This window comes from Desmodus rotundus, chromosome 2, assembly GCF_022682495.2.
Source record: "Desmodus rotundus isolate HL8 chromosome 2, HLdesRot8A.1, whole genome shotgun sequence".
Taxonomy (NCBI): Eukaryota; Metazoa; Chordata; class Mammalia; order Chiroptera; family Phyllostomidae; genus Desmodus; species Desmodus rotundus.
The window spans coordinates 156,654,380-156,678,451 of NC_071388.1; the positions used below are offsets into that span (position 1 = coordinate 156,654,380).

Below are 24,072 nucleotides of genomic sequence, written 5' to 3' on the forward strand. Positions count from 1 at the left end.
GATACATTTTCCCAGCAGTCATCCAATTAATATTTACTGAGCAAGGTGCCAGAACCTTTGTAGGTACTGGGTAGAGAGCGAGAAACAAGACAGAGAAAATGACTGTCCTTACGGAGGTTCCATTCCAACTAATTAGAAGAGCCAGGCAATAGACCACTAGATGTGTCAGAGAGGGCTGTGAGGCGAAGCAAAGGTGAAGAGTTTAAGGTAAAGAGAGAAGAATGGGAATAAGCTCACTCTGAAGTCAATCTGGCCTTTCAGTTGCCGGATTAGTCTCAGACACTTAGCTATGCTTAAGACATGATTATCATTTTTAGAACACTTTGAGTCATTTTAATTTGCACGCATGTGTATGTACATAGGTCTGTGTGTGAGCATGTGTTTATATCTAAGTGTGTAGATGTGAATATACATTGTACATCAGTGACATGTATGTATGTTTCAGTGACAAATACTTACTGTGTTTATGGTAAACTCGAAGTCCCCTTAGATTTGGTGTATTATCTCGCAAGATTACTTTGTTGGCCCCAGTGGCCTTGTCAACTCTTTCAATGACCTCGTAATGCTCATCAGTATAATAGAGGAAGGAACCGTAGACAGCGATTCCCCAGGGGTGGGAAAGATAGTTTACCAGGACCATTCGATTTGTGCCATCCACGTTTCCTCTTTCAATCTAAAAGTTCAGAATTTCGTTATTGACTAATTCATAGTGAAATGAGAGAAACATTTAAAACTACCGTATTTTGCGGACTATATGACGCACCAGACTGTAAGACGTACCTAGGTTTTAGAGGAAGAAAATAGGAAAAAATTTTTTCAAGCAAAATATGTGGTCCTGCTCCTGCCTCCTGTGACCCTGCTCCACCACCATCCCCCATCACCCCACCAGCGAGCCAGGTAAGCTACAGTCAGACTATAAGACACAACCCCATTTTCCTCCCAAATTTAGGGGAAAAGTGTGTCTTATAGTTCAAAAAATACAGTATATACCTGACATTTATACAGTCCTCTATCCTTTACAGAGATTTTTCACATCTATGTTCTGATGTGATGGTCACAACTACACTGAGCAGTAAGTCAGGCAAACGTCATTGTGCCCATTTCATTGATAATGAAGCTGGAGTTCAAGTAAGTCAATCAACTTCCTCAGATGGCATGGTGAAGAAATGGGGACTAACCCTATTTCATCTTTGCATGTGATATTCTAGTCAACGATACACAGCTAATGTCTCCTTAAATATGTCTAACTGTGGGCCATTACACAGGAGTTGACTAACCCTGCATTTAACATCATCAGCAATTTCTGCAGTGGGCATCGGAAACATGCTCCGTACAATCACAGAAGACAACAAGACTGGTGGGGCAAAGGGCAGCGCTGGTATAGCAGAACAGGCAACAAGCCTTAGTCAAAATGACCTGGTGAACTTGAAAGGAACACACAAGAATGAAGCTTCTATTGGGAAATGGCAAGTGACCTGCTTCTGGAAGAAAAACGAAATATCGATAGCCGGTCTGGTTTCATTCCAAAAACTCTTCCTAAGTGCCTCCTCTGTGCCAGGATCTGAGCTGGGCACTGGCAAGAGAGATAAATGGGGTCTGGTCCCCTGCCTCAATGGGCAAGGGAACCCAGCAGCTACAAGAGCAGGCTGTGCTTTAGAGACTGACAGGAGATTCTGAAGATAAGGTTGGAGGGCAGCTGCTGAGGGAGTTATCTACAGCAGATCATCGCTGACCGAGCTCAGGCGAAATGTGTGGAGCTACTCCTGTAGGCCAGGGTTCTAGGCTGAGCAGTGATCAAGCCTATTGGTTGTGGGTTTTATGAAGACAACATGTCTCCATCACGAAAGCAAGTCCGGTAATGAGGGCTATGGCCCAGTCAAGGCTAGAGAGAAGTAGCTCAGAAGGGTGGAGGTGGCAGAAAAAGGGCTGGACCTGAGGAAGGAGGACAATGATTTTGTGATGATTAAGTAAGGACATAGTTATCAGAGTGAAGGAGAAATGGGAGGCTTCTAGACAGGAGAAAAGATGGAGAGTCGCGCCTCTAACAAGCTCACAGATTCAGGAGGGCACAGCAGAAGTAGAAAGAGGAAGGGAGGGAGATGGTGAGTGCTGTGAGGGTCATGCTGAGTTGTGTGCAGAAGTCACAGCATGTGACAAGAGCTCTCTCATCACTGCACACATCCCAGACAACTCAGAACAATCCGGACGGGCCACACGGGCTCAGCAACGAAGACCAACAGACTGAAAGGGTGCTCATACCACTCCCCTGCTGGTGACCGCCCAGTAGAGTTTCTGATCCTCGGTATCGAGAGTGAGAAACTCCAGGTGTTCCAGGTCTCCGGTGAAGAGGGTCCTCAGAGATGTGCCATCCATGTTAGCACTTGCAATCTTGGCAGGAACCCCACTGTCAGTTCCCTGGTCCGACCAGTACAGTTTCCTATGAACGTGAAAAACACTGACAGTCAATGAAACCAAAGGTGGATTAGGGTAAATGGCATCTCTTATTTAATTACTTAAATGATAATGTGTATTCCTTGTCCTGAAGATACATACAATTCAATGGAGAAAGTCTGATTCATCAATATTTTCTAAGTACAGTGTTGAGTATTTAACCAGTGTCAATGTCTATATATTTTGTAGTTATTATTGGGGTAAAGGTCATTTTCAGAGGTATCTAAACCAGCAGAGTATCATCTACCATTGGTGGGGGATCCTTTAGCTTGGTCAAGCAGGTAGAAAGCTTGTGACTAAGGAGGAACCTACATCGACTAGTCAATGCCTTTCAAAGAATCACATTCTGTCCGGTACACTGGGAAGGACAAAGCCAATGAAAACCTTGTCAGAGACCTGCCTGTTCACCTCCCAGCTTCTTACTTAATTGTCCAAATCATCATCTCCCACCAGACCAGCTAGCTACTTTCTTATCTAATCTAATTTCTTTGATGGAAAATGCAACAAAATAGGACAAAAAAAGGAGTAACATCTTTCTGACAATGGAATTCCATTGGCATGCTGACATCAGGATGGAAAATTTTTTCCTACCTTTCCATTTCCCAGTGAACTAGCCTCAATCACCACAGAGAACTGCCAAATCCACAATAGATGAAAGTTTTCATCCAAGTATATGAAGGGTTGCTTTCCTTTTCCACTAAGGACATACTTGCAGACTTGAATCCAAGTTTTAATCTTTTTCTCTCCTGCTATAGCCACAATAAACAATTCTCTTACACTCTTTCCGCACAAGTCTTCAAACTCCTTGATTCCAATTATCTTTATTGAATACCTCTTCCACCACCGATCCAATATACCCACCCCATGAACCTCATCTTCAGGTCTTTTCTCCTTCTACCTTCTCAAACTCTGAAATCCACTGCCTTGACAAACTCTCCCATCTCTCCCTGCTCTTATTTTATTTCTCCTGTTGGAGCTTCTTGGCCCTTGAAACTTGCAAAGCTCCCAAACCTCCAGTCCTTCTATGCCTGTACCTCATATGCAACTATTTTAACAATATTATTATTTATTCTCTTGATCTCCCAGTGTTCTTACCTTGCTAATTACTAACCCTGTATTCCTATCATTATTTGCTTTCTCCTCCTCCATTCCAAGCTACCAAAAGTTTGCTGAACAAAGCCACAGAACTCTTGTGAACTCTGAGTTGACTAAAAACTTAAGCTACCCAACCTTAGCTGAGAACAATCATCCCTAGCTGACCATATCATGTTCCCCTATTTGGTTCTTTCAAACTCATCCCTACTAATTCTAGCCCATAATTTTCATTCTCAATCAGTTATTCCATCACTGACCTTTCATCTGCTCTTAAAAATATGCTCAGATTTCCCTATTCTAAAAATTTTTTCCTGTTACACTTTCATCTATACACATCTACCTTTTTCTATTTTTTCAATACCAAACTCTTAAAAAGAGTAGTCACACTTCTTCACTTTCCTTTCACTCTTTAACTCTTTTATATCTCCAATGAACACCCTCTCTCTGATGTGACCGGCAACTCAACACTTTATTAGTGATACCCACAGAAATGTTTTTCTGCAGCAACCATAATTTTCTCAAGATTTTCTCTTCACTGACAATCCAAAACATTATATCCCTGAGTCTGTATCCTGTTTCCTCTGAAAAATCAATGCCTCCCAATTCAATTGGGCTGCTCTTAGTTACCTGAACATTTCCTCCCTCTTTTGTCCCTGCTCTTGACTTTGCTTCCTTCAGAGAATGGATGATATCCTTAAAGCCAACTCTGCGTAGTGAAATTCTATGTATCTTTTAAGATCCAGTCCAAACAGCATCACCTCCATTAAGCTGAAAACTTCTCTCTACAGAACTCTCATCCCAATTTTTCTATCTTCTTTTATGGCTCTTAATCATATACACACCTGGGTTATTGGTATTTATGCATGGGACTTACCAAATATACTAACCTATAAATTCTTGAGGTTACAAAAATTATGGATCATGCCTTTAATAATCTTTGTATCAACCCATATACCCCAACCTTGGCAGAGAATGCTTTCACTTGCCAAAATCAATGTCTTCCCCTTCTTTTTTGGTGAAAAACTGGACTACATGTCCTGGCTTCCTTGTAGTTAGCTGTAGCCACGTGACTGAATTCTAGCCAAAGGAAAGCGAGCAGAAGCAGCACGCACGACCTGCAGGCCTGGTCCGTAGAAACCACCCAGCACGTTCCTGATTGCTTTTCCCTTTACTGCTCCAAAGGTGTCAACACCCAGCTTGGCTTTGAAAGTGTCCTACTGAAGACGCCGGCAGCCTGGGCCCCTGAGTGACTGTACAGAATAGTCTGCCCAAATGAGAGACAAATAAACTTCTATTTCCTTTGAGCCATTATACATTTTGGATTTTGTATTAATAGTTTATGGATTCTGACTAATAGACCACCCAATAATAGCAGAATAAATAAATGTTTGATGAAAGGAAAATGAATAATGCATGAACTTGAGTTTCAAAAGTGGAACTTTAAATCTAAGATGGTCCTTCTAGAAAAAATAACTGAAAATGAGGACAAGCCAGCAATCATGGGATAAAATGTTTGCGTATAGTACCTTTAAGAATTGAGATTGGTTTGTGCATCACCCTTACTGGAAGCAGAGAGCTAACACTTCCTCCCCCCACACACCTGAGAATCTGCTGACTGTCAATCAGAAAGTCAAAATGCACTTGGTGCGAGATAACCATTCTCTTAACAAGTCAATGCCCATACTTTATAATTTATTATTCTAGTTTATAATACAGTATAAAATGAAATAACTGGTCAAACAGACCAGAGGACTCTAGTCTATATCATGAATTTTGTTTTCTCCTCTTCTCCCTGCCCTTGGCCTTTTCCACTCCGGTCCTGAACAGTCTTTTCTAAAATACAGATTTGGTTCCATCACTCTCTTCCTCCAAACTCCCTGCTGGCTTTTTATTTCTCTGAAGGATCAAGTGCAACTCCTCAGCATGACATTCAATCTCCCCATGATTTGTTCCCAAATGACCTTCCTTATCTGCTGTCTCCCATCTGGTCACCTGACCCCTACTGTCAGCCTCTGGTTCCAGCTCTCTGCACCACCGTGCTTCTGCAGCTTCGGCGCTCAGTTGGCCTCAGTACCACTCCCCAGTTGCAACCCATTCTCTACCTTCTAGAAGCTTTTTCATCCTTCAAGGTCTATTTCAAATGTTATCTACCCCCTTGAAATTTTCCACGTTCACTCAAAGTCAGAATATATCGCTCTTTTTACAACTCTATTTTTAAATTCCTAAAATTCTTGCTTGTTTGGAATTAATTTTCAGTCCAATGTTATTAATTTGAGGAACACAGAACAAAATACACATCATATCCTTCACATTAAACATACCACAGAGTATTTCTCTTCCTCACTGAGATCTGGATTTTTCAACTGTTGGCATATGAAATCAGAAAATGTCCTAGGTTTGAAATATCCTATTTTCATCAGACCATAACATGCATGAGCCGTTGGTTAACACTCACCCATTAACAGGATCAATAGTTATGCCAACTGGAAAACCAACTCCAAGAGCTGTCCCATCATTGGTAATCAGTGTTTTTCTGTATCTGATCTCACCCCGGAGTGTCAAAACCTAGAGCACAGAATCATTTATTAGGGGAAAACAAAGAAAGCTGACATGAAGGAAAATGTAAAACACAATAAATTCCAAAGCATGACTAGGGATGAATGGGAGGTTTTGCATGAGGTTCAGATAATTCCTAATTGCATTTCTTGGATATAAGGAAATCAGCTCAATAGAAAATGAGAGGAAGAATCCTGACTGGTGTGGCTCAGTGGATTGAGTGCCAGCCTGCAAACCAAAGGGTCGCTCAATCTATTCCCAGTCAGGGCACATGCCTGGGTTGTGGGCCCAGGTCCCCAGTAGGGGGCACTCCAGAGGTGAACACACAGTGATGTTTCTCTTTCTTCCTCCCTTCCCCTCTTTCTAAAAATAAATAAATAAACTCATTTTTAAAAAAGAAAGAAAATGAGAGTAAGAAAAGGAAAAAATCACCTCTCAAATGCCTATTTTCATTTCACCTAAAATTTCAGGAGAAGAAATGTATATGAATAAAAGAAAGATTCAAATGAGGGAACACAGAGGATCACTGCTAGAGAGAAACTACAAAAACCTTCAAAAAAGATAAAAGAAAACTCTGAAAGACAGATGGGAACCCCACAGCTCTTCTGTGTCCCAGTGACTGGGCCACAGCACCCAGTGGCCATCACTGCACACACAGCTGATCAAACAGTGTGAATTCACTGCGAGTTAAAGTGAATTCTCTTCCAAGTTAACAGAATTAAAATACACCAGTTCAAATCTCTGCCCCGCCAGGTCTGACTGCATGACCTAAGGCAAGTAAATTCAGCTCTTGGAACTCAGTTTCTTTATCATTAAAATGTGGATGACAATGGCACCTCCTGCCTAGAGCTCGCAGGACAATGAGATAACACCTATAACTGGCACAAGTGTGTTTAATAAATGTTTCCTATATTTTATTGGTCCATTTATTGGACACTTAGTATGTACCAGGCATTATACTAAGCATTACTGGATAGCCCTGTGAGATAGATATCATTATTATGCCTATATTATAAATGATGGAAAAGAGGCCTATAAAGATTTAATGTCTTTCCCAATACCATCTATTTTTAATTGTTATTGCTATTATGTTATAATCACAATGTTAATAGAACCTTGCAAAATCACAGAGAAATATGAATTACTGGACTAGAAGCAGTATTTTTAGGAACGAGTCTATTTTAATATCCACCTGAGAGGGCCTGAGGGGATAAAATGTCTGTTGATTTGCACAAAGCTTTTTATAAAATTGTTTTCCAATGCAAATAGTTATTCGTGTGTCTATGTTTATGTTTCTCTCTCTGTCTCTTACACACACACACACACACACACACGCTTCTCTTCCAGACTTCTGTTCTCTAAAACTTTCTCTTCTCTGATATCTTTCTCTCCTACTTGGACTAAGACAATTTTTCTCTTTTCAATTTGCCTCTTTCTTCTATAAATTCTGTCCTTTTCCAAAGCCTGGGGATCTCTTTAGTTCAAAGGAAAGTTCCTTCCTCATTTTGCGGAATGTATTAAGTTCTGTCTCTCACACAACCATTGTGTCCGCTTCCCTTTTCAGCTACAAAATTGCTCTCAGGGAATGGGGACACAGCTACCCCTAGTGGAACACAATCTCCTAAACATTCCCGCTTTATCCTGAAGTCGGAATTAAATGGGAATTACTCTTCTGCTGGGACAGGTATTGCACAGGCAGGCTGCAAGTGAACTCTATTCTTGTTTTCTTAAACAGCCTAACATTCTCCTGGAAAAGTCACAATTGATATCACCAAAGGAGAAAAGCAATAAAAACACTAAAAGGGCAGTTTACCTTTGAATCATTATTCTTGGAGCTCCTTCACAGATATTCTAAATATATTAATGATTTGAGGGAAATAGGGCACTGCACTCACTCACCACCTTGGTGTCATGAAGCGCTTCTACTTATTGAGCCATTAACCCCATTTTACAGTTAAGGATAGAGAGATTCAGAGAAGTTAAGTAATTTTTCCAAGGTCAAACAGCCTGTGAGTAGAAGAAATACAGTGCTCTCGCCAGTAACGAGATGTATTTTATAGTTCAGAGTCTTGAATAAAGTGTTTTTCTCTACTTTGTCCACCTCTTCCCTACTTGTTCATATGACAGAAATATTGGTCATCCTTCAAGGCTCAGCTCACCAATAACCACTTATGAAAAGCCTGCCATTCTTTCTCCCACACTTTTACCTCTGCCCCCAACCACAGAACTCTTTATATTCACTGCTCACACCATACTTACTACACCAGAGCAAATGTATTTGTTTATGCGTCTAGCTCTCAGATGTGTGAGCTACTTAAAAGCATGGGGGGGAATGTTTAGGACTAACCACAGGACCGATCCATAGAAAGCATTTCCTCCTGTTTGTTGAGTGAATGAATGAGCAAACAAACCAGCTCAAAGCCAGGCCTTTGGATGCCAAAGCAAATTATCTTTCCTCTGTACCTCACTGCATTGGGGCACAATTATGAACTTCAGGTTTAGGTGGGTAAAGCAGCCTTACCGATACATACCCATGCACAGGCACACACTCAGCTATTTTTCAACTTCTACCTTTTCATTCTACCTAACACTGACGAAGGAGATGTGTTCCCTGCTTTTGGAAAGCTATGAGTCAGAAAGGGAAGACCCCTATTTGCAAAGTGAGAGACCACAAGATGGTATAGGAGCATATTAACTGTCATTTGGAATTAAGGCAGCTTTGTGCTGACTGGAGTCCAGAGAGATGTGAGTTCCACATTAAGGATCTTAGTCTGCAAATTTTGCCCATGTTTTGATGAGAGGGTGATATTTTTAGCTGACATGATAAACGAGTATCTTCTCTCACTAACAAAGGGAGGGTTAAATCAGGCCTGATTACCGGAGTTGTGATTTCTAACAAGGCAAAGTTAGGATACCGCCCAGGAATTGGGCAGTGAAGCTGACTGTTAATGCCAATTCTTAACGTCTATGGACTTCAGGTTCTCATTTAAAAGAAAAAAGGCTTGAGCCAGATGAGCTTCCAAGTGTTTCCTTAACGTCAACAGTTGACGATTCTACCCAGTTTGGTATATTCCGGGGGATTAGTGTTTGTGCATATTGCAAATGTCCCCCTCCTTGTGAACGGTCACTACGCTTGCCTGCCCTTGGGAATGCCGTGAAGATGGAATGAGATGTACTGGGGGAAGACCTCTGCAAACTATACAGCGCTGGCCGACGCAAGCTCCCATCCCATCGGCTGTACGTCAGCCACCCGACTGCTGCGTGCCTTCCCAGTCTTTAGTGTTTGTCTGCGTGCCCCAAAGAGCAGCGAACGTACGGGCCGGTGCCTAACCCTGAGCAGTGAATTGTCACTCTATGTGGTCCTGCTAACTGTCCCTCTCACAAAGGCCCTCTTTGCTTTAGAAATTTCCACTTTCAAAATTATTATGAATTAATAATCCCTTACATGTTTTAACCTTGTCCCAGAGTGGAGAAAACCAATACTAGTCAAGTTACTTCTGATTTACTTCATGTGATTTCATACCTGTACCCCATCTAGAATTTCTTCTGGGAATTAGAGTAAAAAAGAACAGTTATCGCAAAGAGGAGAGTATCAAAGGAATTAGAATCAAGTTTCTACTTTCTGTTTCACTGTTTGAAAAACTGCATTGGCGCCGTAGAAAGATTTCCATCTTACAACACAGGTGACCTATAAATTAGGTTTAGGACTAAATAGCATTGAAGATTTGATGAGAAAAGATAGTGAAAATTCCCTGACTACTATAATCTCTCCTTTATGCTGAATTCCTTATATAATTTTTATTTATCTTTTTATATTTTTTAAATAAAATATCTTAAATCCTTCTATAGGAACAACTTAGTATTGTTTTTTAGGAGGAAACCAAATAGAGCGGTAAGAAATTCCAGTGGTTTATTTTTAAGTTGGTTTTCCTCCTTAGCTTCAGAGACGTGGACAGCTAATAATAATATCTCTTTGCTTTTGCTTCTGCTTAAAAATAATTTCAAATCCATGAGAACATTTCCTAAGAATAGATTTTATATGATTCAGAAACCAGTGTTTGTTGACCTGGCTGGTGTGGCTCAGTTGGTTGGGCATCATCCTGCAGACCAAGAGGTCATGGGTTCAGTTCCAAGTCAGGGCACAAGCCTGGGTTGCAGGTTTGGTCCCCATCCAATCAATATTTCTCTCTCGCATCCATGTTTCTCTTCCCCTCTTTCTCCCTCCCTCCCCCTCTGTCTGCAATCAATAAAAGAAACCATGTACATAGTATTAGGTAATAATATTACAGTAGTATTGTGGAATCATTACTTCAATTGACTGAGTCCCAGGATTGGTGTAATAAAGGTTTCTCGATATCCAGTCTAAGGCCAGGCTCATTGAAGAGCCCAAACTGGAGAGAGGAACTAACACTGTCCTGTTGGTGCCATCGATCTTCACTCTGTGAATTTCACCCTAGAAAGAACAACAAGAAGTGAGCGGTTTCAAGGCCACAGTTCCTCCAGGAAAACACTTCTTTCACTGTGGCTACTGCCAGCTACAATGTTTCTTGAACACTCTTCAGAGTAGGAGAAAAGGCAAAGGTTCAGACCCATTGGGTAGCCTCACTGTGTATCATGCTAATGCAGCAACACTTTGAAAACACTGCTTTTTAAGTGTGTCACAGGAATACACAAGCGTATCATTCAGACTACCTCTGATATAGGCTACAGAGATTTATTTCCTAATTACCAAAGGCCAGAGTCATTAAAATGACCCAAGTCCCAGGAGGCCAGGAGTATATTTTGCACCATGGCATCAAGTGTGAAACACAAAGATCTCTCCTCTCTTCCTCATTTGTATTCCCTTTGCCCCTTCCCTATCCTCACAGGTTTCTTTCCTGAAGGGTGAGGAAGGGACCCCGTGGGAAACAATTGGGGAAGTGTTCTTTTTATCCATGGGGTTTGCAAAGGTTCTGAATGAAAGCCCCAGCAGTCACATCAAATGCTTTCCTGGAGTTCCCTGAGGGAACGATGGCTTTTAGTCTTGAGTTATGATCATTTTTATGTGACTCTAATATCTTCTACAAGCGTAAAGCTCCTCAAGAGCAACCTCTGTGACTGCTGCTTCTAGGCATGTGTTCTGCTCTTAGAACCAGCTAGTTCCGAGCAGGGCAAATAACAACACTTCAAAAGTCCTTGCTGAATGAATAAAAAAATACCTGATAGCTTAAGTGTGCTTATTACTCTAAACTAAAGAGTGTTCTGATCTTTGCTCCAGGCCAACCTCCCATTTACATCCTTCATTGAATAAAGAAAAAAAAAATAGTGGTAAGTTCATTGATTTCTGGATCATTTCCCTTTTATTCACCCAGCAAACGTTTGGCTATAAAAAGGCATCAGTGCAGGTACTTTGCAAGTTGTATACTTTGCATGTTATTCAAAACTTACTGGATTCTCAACCCAATAGATGAATTCCTCTGAGTCATCAAATTCCACATCATAACCATTCTGTATCCCTGACACGGGGACCATGGCGTCATTGCTCTTCACCTCAGGACTAAGGGAGATTCCAAAAATGACACTGCGTCTGACCGTTATTAAGAAAGGTTGATCATCTGCGAAAATAGCAGAGTATCAGTCACAAGTATGCCCCACTATTCCCAGACATTTGGAGTAATGAAAGGCAGTGGATTGCTACCATCGCACGGGATAAAATGCCGTCCATCGCAGCAATAAATACAATGCACGGCGGAGAGTCCCTCCCACAACCCAGGGCCTCCCATTGGGTTTCAGTGCATTGCTGAGTCACCAGGCCTCCAGCCCCACACACTGCACTTCTGGGTTGTCCCGAAGGAGATTTACGCCACCTTCCATTAATCCCTTCCTTACCCTGTCACAGTCAAGAAGTTCTTTCATTTCTACCAAGACAAACAGCTCACTAATGCTGAATAACTTAGGAAGAGTTGGATTTTGAAAAAAAAAAAAGTGAAAGAACCCATAAAATATTCCTGGTGAAGGGTAGTTTATTATTTTTAAATATGCTCAGAATATAAAGCAACTCTACAAAGTGTGGCTTAGTATTTATTAGAAATTTTAATTACTAAATAAATCAAATTTATAATTCCACCAATTATTGCTGACTAATGTCTGTCTTCTGCACTAGGTTCGAATTCCCAAACAGCAGTGATTATGTCTGATTTACTCACTATTATGCCCCCAGAGCCTGGCATATAATGGTTGCCTAATCAATATTGGCTGACTAAATGAATGACCACGTCCATGAATAAGTGGATAGGTGCGTAAGTGAGCATGGAAACAGTGTCACCTAAAGTTCTCAGAAGCGTCTGTACATTGCAACTTAAACAACCTCATAATATCTTAAACTGTCAGTTCACTTAGCCTCCTTACTACAATGAGGTCCTTTTCCAAAGATAATCTTCACCACAGCTATGTGGTCCCATTATCAACAATATACGTGAATTAATGAAATTCAAGAGTGGGGTTTTTACTTCGTAATTCCTCCTTAAGAAAAGGAAAACTTTGGAAAGTAGCTTTTGTGTTATCAAGACATATATCTCACATATTAAGACAAAATATAAAATGATTAATCATTGTATAATTTTTATGGGCTAAGTATGTTTCATTGTTTTGATAATCTGAGAAGTTTCACAACTTCAGCAGGATTATTTGACACTTTTTTCTTATTTTCACATCTCATTAGCTTTTCCTTACTCCTGGCATTTCTAGTATTGATAAATAACTCAGCATTTTTAACCTAGTACAAATTCAAAGTAAACTTCACAACTATTAGTGCTTTCTCACTTACAAAGTTCTGTAATACACAGCATTAACCTTTCACAACAAGCCTGCAGAGTTGTTTTCAGCTGAGCCAACGAGGCTTCGGGACTTTGGCCGAAACAGCGAGGTAAAGGGCCACCTCACAGGCCCTTCGCTCTCAGCGCTCCTGCCCCTCCTCTGAACAGCTGCAGTGGCCATAATAACCGCCCCCGTTTATGGAGAATCCGCGCCACACGGTGTACACCAGGCAACTATTGGTTACTTAACTAGCTCCCTGAAGCCTCGTAACCCTGTTTGTTAACAAGTTACCACCACGCACCACACATGCACAACTTTCAGATGCGGATGAAGAAAGAAAGCGATCCAACCAGGGCCTCACAGCCGGGGCTCTTGGACTCTAACACCTGTGTGCTTAGTCACTGCTCTGCGAGAGTGCGGCCGGGTGCTGCAGGTGACTCTCGGTTACCACTCCACCCATCCGACGCAATAGTAATAATAAAAAAAGCTATATTATGAGTTTCAGAGGTACTTGGAAATCATATGGAGATATTTAATTATTTATTGACTATATGCTATAATTGCTCGTTGGTTCAGTAAAAACAAGAACTATTTCCCAATTTCACGGAGGACATTTTAAATTTTACTCACTCAAAACCCGATCCTTCCCTTTTTAACAAGTCATGTTCCTATTGCTTAACTGGAGGGATGCTCACCAAAGGCCATTTAGGACCTTACAAACTGCATTTCTTAGCCATCAATCACAGGCCTTTCTGGTTCCTCTGAGGAGCTCTTCCCTCCAGCACTACTCAGCTATTCTCCTTCTCTGGCCACTACTCCTTCCTGGGGATGTGTCTCGGGCCCTTCATCGGATCGCTGGTGCATCTGAGAGCATGGACCACCGACAAACATTCGTGGGCAATGGACCAGAGGGCGGGCATCATTTAATGCTGCACTGACAGCAAGGGAGAGAGCCAGGTGGAGGATGCTGCCAGAGAAGCAGTAGGAAGAAAGTGACCACTGAGACAGGTGGCCTGGAAGGGTGCTGAAAAGCGCTCTGTGGAATAGAGAAAAGCAGTGATTTCATGACACCATACACCTCTAAAGGAGCCAATGTGTGAAACACACAGGACTGGAGAAGGAGAAAAAATTTTAAAAAGCTTGTCATTTACTCAACATTCACTGAGTGCCATTGTGTGCCACAAACAATAAGCAGACATCAATGAACCAGGTGGAGGCTTTGAACTCCGAATCCAGAGGGCAAGACAGAGCATTAATACATGGGCCCTTGCTCCCAGGAAAGAGTGGGCACAGGAGAACTTAGGGTGGGGTGAAAGGTTCAGGAGAAGGTGATATTTAAGCTGTCCAAGGTCAGCGTGTCTCAGTCTTTTGAAATGAAAGATCATTTCTTATTTTGAGTGTTCTTGTCATGATTTCATTCAGATTAGTGTTAGCAAAGCAGAGAAGTGAAAAGACAACAATCAGGAACCGGAAATTGATGTCGTAATTAAAGGGTGACATTTATGGCTCTTCAGTCTGGGTCCTTCTCAACTCAGACCCTGCGCAAACTCACCAGCATGGCAACTCTCCAGGGCATGGGCAAGGAGTGGTGGGTTTTTTTTCATCTTTTGCACAGAATCACTGCAGCAATTGCCTTGTGTCCCTCAGACTAAGTCAGAAACCTATTTTCGATATGAGATTATTTTACAGGGTGTTGGGGAAATGGTCAGATTTGAGTTTTGTTTGTTTGTTTTTAGCATTGTGGGAACATATTTTCTAAAGAATAAACAACTATTTCATGCAAAGAAAGCTCTCCCTTTAAAATTTTATAACATAAAATTAGGAAAAAATAGACATATCCCATAATCCCCTACCCAACTGCAACCACGACCGGCACTTGCATGTGGTCGTCCAGACTTTGTGACATGTGTTTGCACGGGGCCGAACTGGACAGCAGCTGCTTTTTCAACTAATCTTATCGCCTCACCATTTCCAAAGACATACCAGCCACTTAGTAAACACCATTTTAAAGGTTATTGAACATGTAACTCAAGTACAATGTTTTCATCCACAAATGTTAACAAGTCTTCTAAGCTTCTTGTTGAAAAAACTGTGTAACTGTTAACATTCATTGACACTCAGTTTTCCAACTGCTACTGAGAAACCAGTTGGGAAACAGTGAAAAAGTTCCACCTCAGTAACATCAGCCCATAGAAAAACCGCTAGTGGAATTATTTGTGAAGTGACAAAAGGTACTATTTAGAATTAACATTTATCAATCACCATCAGATAGTAATATTGATTACACCAACCCCAATGCACAGTTCAATAATCTTTGCGTGGTGAAAGGATGCTTTGTATCCAAAACGTCTACAGCCAGTTTAATCTTCTGCTGAAAGACTCCGAAGACACACTAAATTCATCAGTGTCAACAAGGATTAGCTGCATAATGAATCTCTGAAGAAAAATGGCAAATGCCAATCCCTTTGTAAGCATGACCAGTAATTAAAATCTTTCACCAGGAAAGTTACCTTGCAAAATAGTACATGTTGATGAATAAGCCTACGTCTGCATAATCTGTTTCCTGGATTCAGCATATAATTTCCATTTGAAAATTAAATTTTCCTCTAGATTAGGACTCTATTTTCTCTTAATTTAAGAATTTTTTATCATTAAACAATTTGAAAAAAAAATTTAATGTGAACTACAACCATTCTTATGAGTATCAAAACACATTCACTCCTCTTCAATGAGAAATGAAAGAAACTTGAGTTTAGAATAACTCTTTCAATTTTTAGCCAAAGGCAAATGATTTCTGAGAAGAGTTTATTATAGATCAAGTACACACTCCGGGAGAAATCTCTTTTGTGGATTGACTACATCTTTTCCTTCCATTCTTACTCCCTTCACATACTCTTCAATTAACCCAATACAATGTCTAGGATGAAATAAAAATTAAATGTCCAAACAATCACTGCAAATATTTCATACAGCAGAAACTTACATTCTGCTGTATGAAAGTACCGAATAATAGTAAAGATATTGAAACCTAGGCTACAACATTCATCATTCACTATCGGTTATGAGAATAAAAATGAAATAAGGATCCTGAAAAATGAAGCCATACACTAATGTCAAGAATTTTAACCTAAGTGCAGAATCTGGAACCTTCTGTTACCATAACTAGTCTAAAGGTAACCAGGTAAGAGAAAACATGAAGTTAAGGACCGTTGAATCACATGCACACATAATATTAGCTCCATACACAGAAACTATGCAACAACTGAGGTACTTGATTAAGCACCCCATATAGTACGCATCCCAAAGATGCTGCTGAATCAAAGGGAACACAGCACACTCTCCATCAGCAAGTGGGTTAGAGCTTACACAGCTTTGCACAAACTCCAGCAAGCTCCACCAGCAGGGCACACTTAAAAGGCATACTGTACCTCTCAGGCAAGTCACAGAATCATGAGAGAGGCTCCATCCAGAGGGACAAGCACAGGCGTAACGCTGGGACCTCTGTGAGGAAAGCAGGCACAGATGGCTGCAGGGGGTGGAGGCACATGAATTTACACCTGCAATAGAAAGAGAAGTAAACATTGCTGAACAGAAACCCCTCACATTAAAGTGCACAGGATCAATGGGCAGAGAGAATGTGACATATCTATAGATATACATACACAATGAAATATTACTCGGCCATAAAAAAGGAAACCCTGCCATGTGCAACAACAGGATAGACCTTGAGGGTCCTATGCTAAGTGAAATAAATCAGACAGAGAAAGATAAATACCATATGATTTCACTCATATGGAAAATAAAAAGAAAAACAAAAACAAAAACGAAGTCATAGAGAACAGATTGGCGGTAGCCAGAGTCAGAGGGTGGGGGGTGAGTGAAACAGTAAAGGTGGTCAGAAGGGAATGACTTCCAGTGAAAAGACCCATCGACTCTGGGATGTAATGTACAGCATGATGACTGTGGTTAGCAGCACTGTATTCAATAATCAAATATGTGAAAGTTGCTGAGAGAGTAATCTAAAAGTTTCTGACAGAGAAAATGCTCTGTAACTATGTGTGGTGACGGATGCTCACTAAACTCACCGTGGGGACCACTCCACAACATACAGAGACATCCGACCATGTTGCACACCGAGCCGCACCGGTCCTGTCCTCCCAGAGGCCCCCAGGCTTCAGAGACACAGTCTATTATGTTACCTCTGTTGGTTTTGGGTTTTTTTCCTAAACTACATTTTCACCCATCCCTAACATCATGCTTTCAACAGAATATTCATAAGAGGCATAAGAGGGAGGAATGGCTTGCCCAAGGTTACACATCACTCCTGTCTGTAACCGGATTATGAGCAAACAGCCACTGAGTTATCCTGCGCTTACTATGGAAATATGATGCTCAATATTATGTGTCTTTTTTCCTGACCCAAAAGACATCTTTTTACAGTAAATGAAACCAAGATGTGTGTTCCCTATGCAACCTTTACAATTACCCACTGTTGACTAAGTTTTGGTTAGATAATAATAATTTTTCTTATGATGACATTTTTGTGGGTCTCTGCCCCTTGTCAAAAGAGATCCTGTGTGCATCCCAAGCTCACAGGTGTTCTGTAGGTCTTATATATTCTTATTACATACTTTGTCAGGGCCATTAATCTGCTCATTCACTCCAAAATGTTAAGCCTTTGGCATGTACCAAACACTATTCCAAGCACTGGGAATACTGTAAACATGGGGCAGGTAGGCTAACAAAGGCAGACAGAGCTAAACTCACAAACTGTGAGATCTGGGAGGTAGAAGAGGGTAAAGCAGGGATAAGTGGTGACAGAAGGAGATGACTTTGGAGGGGTGAACAAACAATGTGGTGTACAGATGATGCTTTACAGCACTGTACACCTGAAACCCAATAAATTCAGTATGGATAAATAAAGTGTGGTTGCAGAATGGGAAGGTAAAGAGCAAATAATTACGAGAAAGGGAGGCTATGTGAGATAGGGTGATCAAGGGCCCGCATGGGGAGATGTTCCAGGCAGAAGGAAGAGCTAGTGCGAAAGCGCAGAGGTGGGAAGTTGCCTGGCAAGCTTCGGGGCCAAAATGAATCCACTGAAGTCCAGTGTGGCAAGATTAGTTGGAGAAGCGACCAGGGAGATAACAGGGGCCAGGTTCTGGAGTGGGATGAGAAACCACTGGAGAGTTATGAGGAGAGAAGATTAAGTGACTTATTCCCTCCCCACACTTCAAGGAACACTACCTAGGCCAAAATCTTAAAACTCCTAGCCACCCACACCATGCACGGTAGGATGACAGGGTGGCCACAGAAGAGCACCCATAGGGCAGTGGTGCCAGAATAAGTAAGTCCTAAAACTAAGTGGAAGTGATCCAAGGATCTAAGGGACTATGTACCTGGTCTGCGCTGTATTTGTCAGCTGAGGACATTGAGACTCATAGAAAAGTCCCAGAGGCAGTGGCCAATTGCTAAATAAAATGACATGATTTAGACCTGCTGTTGTTACATACAGGATATGAGTCTTCCATGGGGAAATACCAGTAATGGAAATGTTAGAAAAGAGGGGAGGAAAATTCATTGCTCAAATAAATGGGTCTGCAACATTGTGCATTTTACATTTCCAGAGTAAGTGTTTTCCAAGCTACTCCCTGGCAGGATATCCCTCTGTCTCTTTCAATTGTCTCTCATTTACCATTTGGCTGTTTCGAAGGATGAACCGCGACAATCCCAAGGGGCTGGTGCACATTATAAATTACAACTGACTGGTTCCCTCCATGCCACTTGTTGGCTTGCGTAACCTGTTGAGTGGCACGGTCAGTCCAGTACACGGAATCTTCAAAGAGGGTTAGGGCATAGGGATGCCGCAGAATCTGTGAAGCAGAAGAGAATGATGAGATCTCCCCCAGAAATAAAAACCAAGGTGAACAAACTAGAAAAGGATGCCCAAGAGATGGTTCCCTTTAATATTTAAATGTTTAATAAAAACATAGGGAAGCCATTGTTCAAGAAACAGACGAAAAATATACCGCCTGACCTATGTCCCACTATACCACTCAAAGTCCTCTCCCATACATGTGTCATTTAGCCTTCATTTTTACTCTGGGGGTTACTCTGGCATCCATCTTACAAATGGAAGCAAAACTGAAGTGCAGAACGTAAGGTGACTGTCTGGTCCCTTCCTCCCAAGGCCTCGCCGCCACCCCATTGTCACCACTCCTCCTCCAGGGCTACTTCCGCCGTCGTGCTCAGCCGCTGGCAGATGCACGTAAACCTGACACCGCTTAGATGTCTGTTTCCCGGGGTCGGGAGGCCCTCCCAGGTCTCTTCAACTCACAGAACTATAAACAATGGCAACCTTAAACAGAAATTATTATCAGTTCTGTATTCTCCCATATGTTGTGAAAATAAATCCCACAGAATCCCTGAATAAAAATACAAAACACATAACAGGCTATAATTGACAATGTAAATATAATTAAATTCCTAATATTTGCTTAACCCTTTTTAAAGGTACAGAAGTAACAGATCAGCATCTACAGAGCAATGGAATCACAGGAGCAATCTGACCATGAACTAGAATAAAATTTTTTTTTTTCTGTTAGTAGTAAAAGATGAATTGGCCCTTATTCCTGTTGATATTTCCTGTATTTACCATGTAATCTCTGTAACACAAAAATTAAATTCTTCATTTTCTTGTTTCTCTTTCTGCTTGTGGTGTCCACTAGGACACTAATGCAGTTTCGGTTCAGCTTTCCTCACTACCAACTTACCAAATCACTGGCGATCACCTGCCTCCGGTGCTGTCCATTGTAGTCACAAAAATCTAAGTAATCAAGATAGGCATCCAAGAAGTAGAGCAGTCGGTTGGGGTAGTCGATAGTTAGGCCATTGGGCCATAAAATCTTTTCCTGGACGATGACAGTGCGCGACCCGCCATCCATGCTGGCTCTCTCAATCCGTGGGTGGTGGCCCCAGTCAGACCAGAACATCAGGTGGTCGCTGTGAAAAGAGACTGGTCACCAGCCGGAGACGGCATATTTCAACACACAAAATAACTGTCATCTTAGGTAACAGAACATCACGTTTATACTCTACTTAAAATAAATCATCTCCAACTCAGAATACGTGAGCAGAGCTTATTTCCTCTGAGTGTTAAAAAGTCCAACTGCGATCATAATGCAATCACAAGCCGCCCAGGTGTTTTTATACTGTTCATAAAACATGCAGGACGTTGTGACCCTGAAGTGTCTCAGTGCCAATCATGTTTCAGTGCAATCCACAAATATTTAATCTAGAAAAATCCATCTGTCCTTGACTGTCTACCTGGTCCTGTTTAACAAAAAGGAGTCTATTTAACATCAGAGTTGAAAATAATTTGCCCAATGCATCATGCTGCAGACAAGAATCTAAGTTAGAGAATCTAAATAAATTCAAGAAAGGAGTCCCTCAGAGGTTTCTAAACACATGGGAGAATTTCTCCTTCTTCCCTTTAGGACCAACAGGCAAACATTTTCTTTCTTATGGCATAAAAGGGAACTCTCATAAACAACATGAAAGCAAAGCAGAAAAAAACTGGCTTTTTTTTTTTTAATGAAACCATGAGTTATCAAAGTTATAGCAAACTGGCCCTGGCTGGGCAGTTCAGTTGGTTAGAGTATTGTCCCAAAACACCAAGGTTGTGGGTTTGATCCCCAGTCAGGGCACATACGAGAAGCAGTCGATGAAGGAATGCATAAATAAGTAGAACAACAAAAGTGATCTCTCTCTCTCTTTCTGCCTCTCTCCCCACCCCCCCTCCTCTCTCTCTCTAAAAATCTATTTAAAAATTGTTTTAAAAATGTTACAGCAAATGGACCTATCAATGGAATATTACAATGTGCATTCATTAGAAACTTAATTACATAAGTCTACAAAAATCATTTCAATAATTATATTGTCAAGCTAATAAATCAATGTAGTCTTAAATAACCAATTATTCCTGCGTACTTTATGAAGAAGACTATTCGGATAAAGAAAAGATAGCAACAACCAGTTGGATGTCTACCATTTCTACAGAGATATTTAAACAATGAATTATTTTAAATTCTATGATATGTATACCAGTCACATCATGCTCCAGTTTTTTTCCCCTCGTTATAATCACGTCAAGGCCACATCATTGGGGCGGGGGGAGAAAGCCTTACCTAACTCTAGGATCTAATGCCAGTCCCCTTGGCATTGTTACGTTGTGACTAATCAGCACAGTCCTGTGGCTGCCATCAAGCTTAGACACTTCAATTGTTTGCAGAACGTAGTCTGTCCAGTAAAGATTGCGACCCACCCAATCTACCGCGATACTTTCAGTCATGGTGACGCCACTGTCAAGCACCTGAAGACAAAAGCGAATAAAGAGTGAAGTCTAAAAGGCATGAATGAATGATACCATGGAAATTACATGAAAACATGGAAAACGGCATCTACCTCGTCCTATGTTTGCTTGTGACCATTATAAAATTTTGTGCTCCCATGTAAATAACCACCTAATCAACACTAAGTTTTTATAGGAAAAACATACAAGATTTTCTAGAATTGAATACTCTAGGATAACTCTACGGTTGAATTAGTGTGTAGTTTCATTTTGGTTTCAAAGTGTTTTCAGTTAACAAAAGTTCTATCCATTCACTAAATTGGCAACCCTAAGAAACTTTATAATGTCCATATGCCAAAAGTAACACTTTTATTAGATGTCAATGACTACAAAATGAAGCTCTAATGGGCAGAGGAAACATTCCACAAAGGTCAAGAAACTGAAATTGGGAGATGGATTGAGAAACATGACTACTTTAAAACTAAGAAAAGCAACCCCTTAACCACCCTGTGTGTTCCTCTGCTCCCGTGCACTAGGGAAAAATTGCAAAAGTTGACCTCATAGGTTTTGTGAAGTCTCCGGATCTTGAGACCTGGAATTCAGAATAATGGATCTGCCTTCAGAGGACACATTTTTATCTAAAACACCCACAGATTCAGAGTTATATGTCCAGCCCTCTTGGGTACAATGTGGCCCAAAAGGGAAGCCTCCCAGGATGCAGCAGGGCCCTCTCTCACTGGGGAGTAACAGCAAGTAGACCCAAGGCAGAGGAAGTAGTCAGGCCGAAGCTCAGTAGAAATGTACTTACTACTTTTCTGTCTGTTCCATTTTGAAATGCACTCCAGATTTTACCCTGAGTTCCATCAGACCAAAAGACACGACCACTGGTTGAATCGAAATCAACAGCTACAATGTGAGAACCATCCGCAATAAGGGCGTAGATATTATGGACCTGGGAGGTGACATTGTCAGCAATAATTTGGTTCTGACTTGCCACAAGTAACAGAAGATTTTCAGATGCTGTCCAAGAAGAAAATGCAAAAATGTCAATGATTCTGGGGGAAAAACAATACTAAAGCTTCTCAAATATGTGATGTAATACTTTTGGTAACAGATATAATTCCAAACCATAATAATAAAAAAAACCCCAAAAATCTCTATAAAAATTATTTTTAATCATTTCATTCCTTGCCTAAATAGTTAAGTGATTTTCATATTTAAAATAAGCTTTTTCTGAAATAATTTTCTTCCTTGAATTATACTTTAACGTTTGTCCAAGTATCTACTTGCATCCTTCCTATTACTATAGTTACTTTTGTAACTTATCTCTGTTCCTAGATTGTGTAGGCTTCTTCATAGCACAAATCATGTCTTAAACATTTTTATTTTTCACAAGGCATTCAGCTGGGGCAGAGACTCTAATTATCTCCCAGGATCCCCTCTATTTTGTTTTTGGCTCCTTTATTTTGTCATTTAAAGCAGCTGAATTACTATCCTAATACATAATATAATCACTTTCACATAGTAGAAATTGAATTAATATTGGGTGAATTGAATTCATTAAGCCCATTATATAAATATACTTAAATATCGAAAAATACAGAAATCATTTTTAAATAATATAAAACACATTTAGATATTATTCTAAATAATTTTAAAAATCATCTTCTACCTGTATATGTTTTAACCTCTATTTTTCAAAGTACATCAAGATCTTTATGCATTATAACTCATTTAATCCTCATGAGAAACTGAGGTTTAAAGAGATTACAAACCTATCCATTTGGCTCATAATCAACATTGCCAAATGTCTACACGAAATATTTGATCTTAAGCTCTGGGGTATATGCCATTAACTGGCTGGAAGTAGTTCACTTTCAAGTTCAGTCATTACCTGTAACTTTGCAAGTCTTCCCATCGGCATCTAACATGTATTCTTTATCACACCAGCACCGGAAAGAACCTCTTGTATTGTAACAGTGCTGGCTACAGAAGCCAGGAATATCACATTCATCTGTGTCTTCACAGGTCTTGGAATCATTGGCAAGCAGGTATCCCAAAGGACATAAACACTGAGCCCCAAAGGGCCCTTGAACACACTGGTGAGTACAACCAGCATTTAAATTTAAGCAGCTCTCTTGATCTAGAATAAAGAAAGAGAATCAGAAAGGAGGAAAGTGAGGTACCTTTGCTTCTTTGGTTCACTCTGCTGTAAATATTTGTCATGTGGTCTCGGGCTCCCTTCAGCATAATACCCAGCTAAGAGCTAAATGCAGCATTCACTAGGATGAACTCCACAGACTAGTCGGTGTCAGCTCTGATAGGCCTAAGGGATTTACCATTCTGCACATCCACTGGACCTGGACCACTTTTTCCCTACAGCCCACTATTATAATTCCATATAGTGCAGTGAGAGAAACTTGGGAAAACATTGTTGACAAGAAACACAACCGACACTGATAAAGCATGCAAAGAAATCTAAATTACTTCTCATTTGCTTCCTGTTATTCTTCTACCCATACAGAATGGAAGATGAGACTTTGACATTACGAGCAAGGGCTGGAAGGAAGGTCTGTGAAAGTGAATACATGGAAGAGGAAAGGAAATTAGAACATTAGAGGGCACAGATCCACTAACATGCCATTATTCTTTACTCTCAGGGCCTGAACGGCAATGCCTGAAGCCACCCGAGGACAGCTCGTATGCCTGGGGATGCAAATGCCCTCTATTTCCATGTAACTTACAAGGGTCATGGTACGAAACATGCACTAGAAGGGAAAGTAAGTCAAACCAATTAGGACATTTCAGCACAAACACAACACATACAA

General features: G+C 40.8%; 1 protein-coding gene across 1 annotated transcript in view; it reads right to left on the reverse strand.

Annotated features, from left to right (window-relative positions):
* The window catches only part of LRP2 (LDL receptor related protein 2), a 195,031-nt gene that overhangs the window by 79,110 nt on the left and 91,849 nt on the right, over positions 1-24,072 (reverse strand). The window contains exons 26-36 of the mRNA XM_045187457.2: positions 23,139-23,387; positions 22,053-22,264; positions 21,081-21,265; positions 19,668-19,896; positions 18,590-18,767; positions 16,326-16,454; positions 11,530-11,696; positions 10,412-10,555; positions 6,002-6,111; positions 2,260-2,437; positions 460-673 (exon numbers count right to left, since the gene is read on the reverse strand). Coding sequence (XP_045043392.2) covers positions 460-673; positions 2,260-2,437; positions 6,002-6,111; positions 10,412-10,555; positions 11,530-11,696; positions 16,326-16,454; positions 18,590-18,767; positions 19,668-19,896; positions 21,081-21,265; positions 22,053-22,264; positions 23,139-23,387 — 1,995 coding nt within the window. The remainder of the gene's footprint in view (positions 1-459; positions 674-2,259; positions 2,438-6,001; positions 6,112-10,411; positions 10,556-11,529; positions 11,697-16,325; positions 16,455-18,589; positions 18,768-19,667; positions 19,897-21,080; positions 21,266-22,052; positions 22,265-23,138; positions 23,388-24,072) is intronic.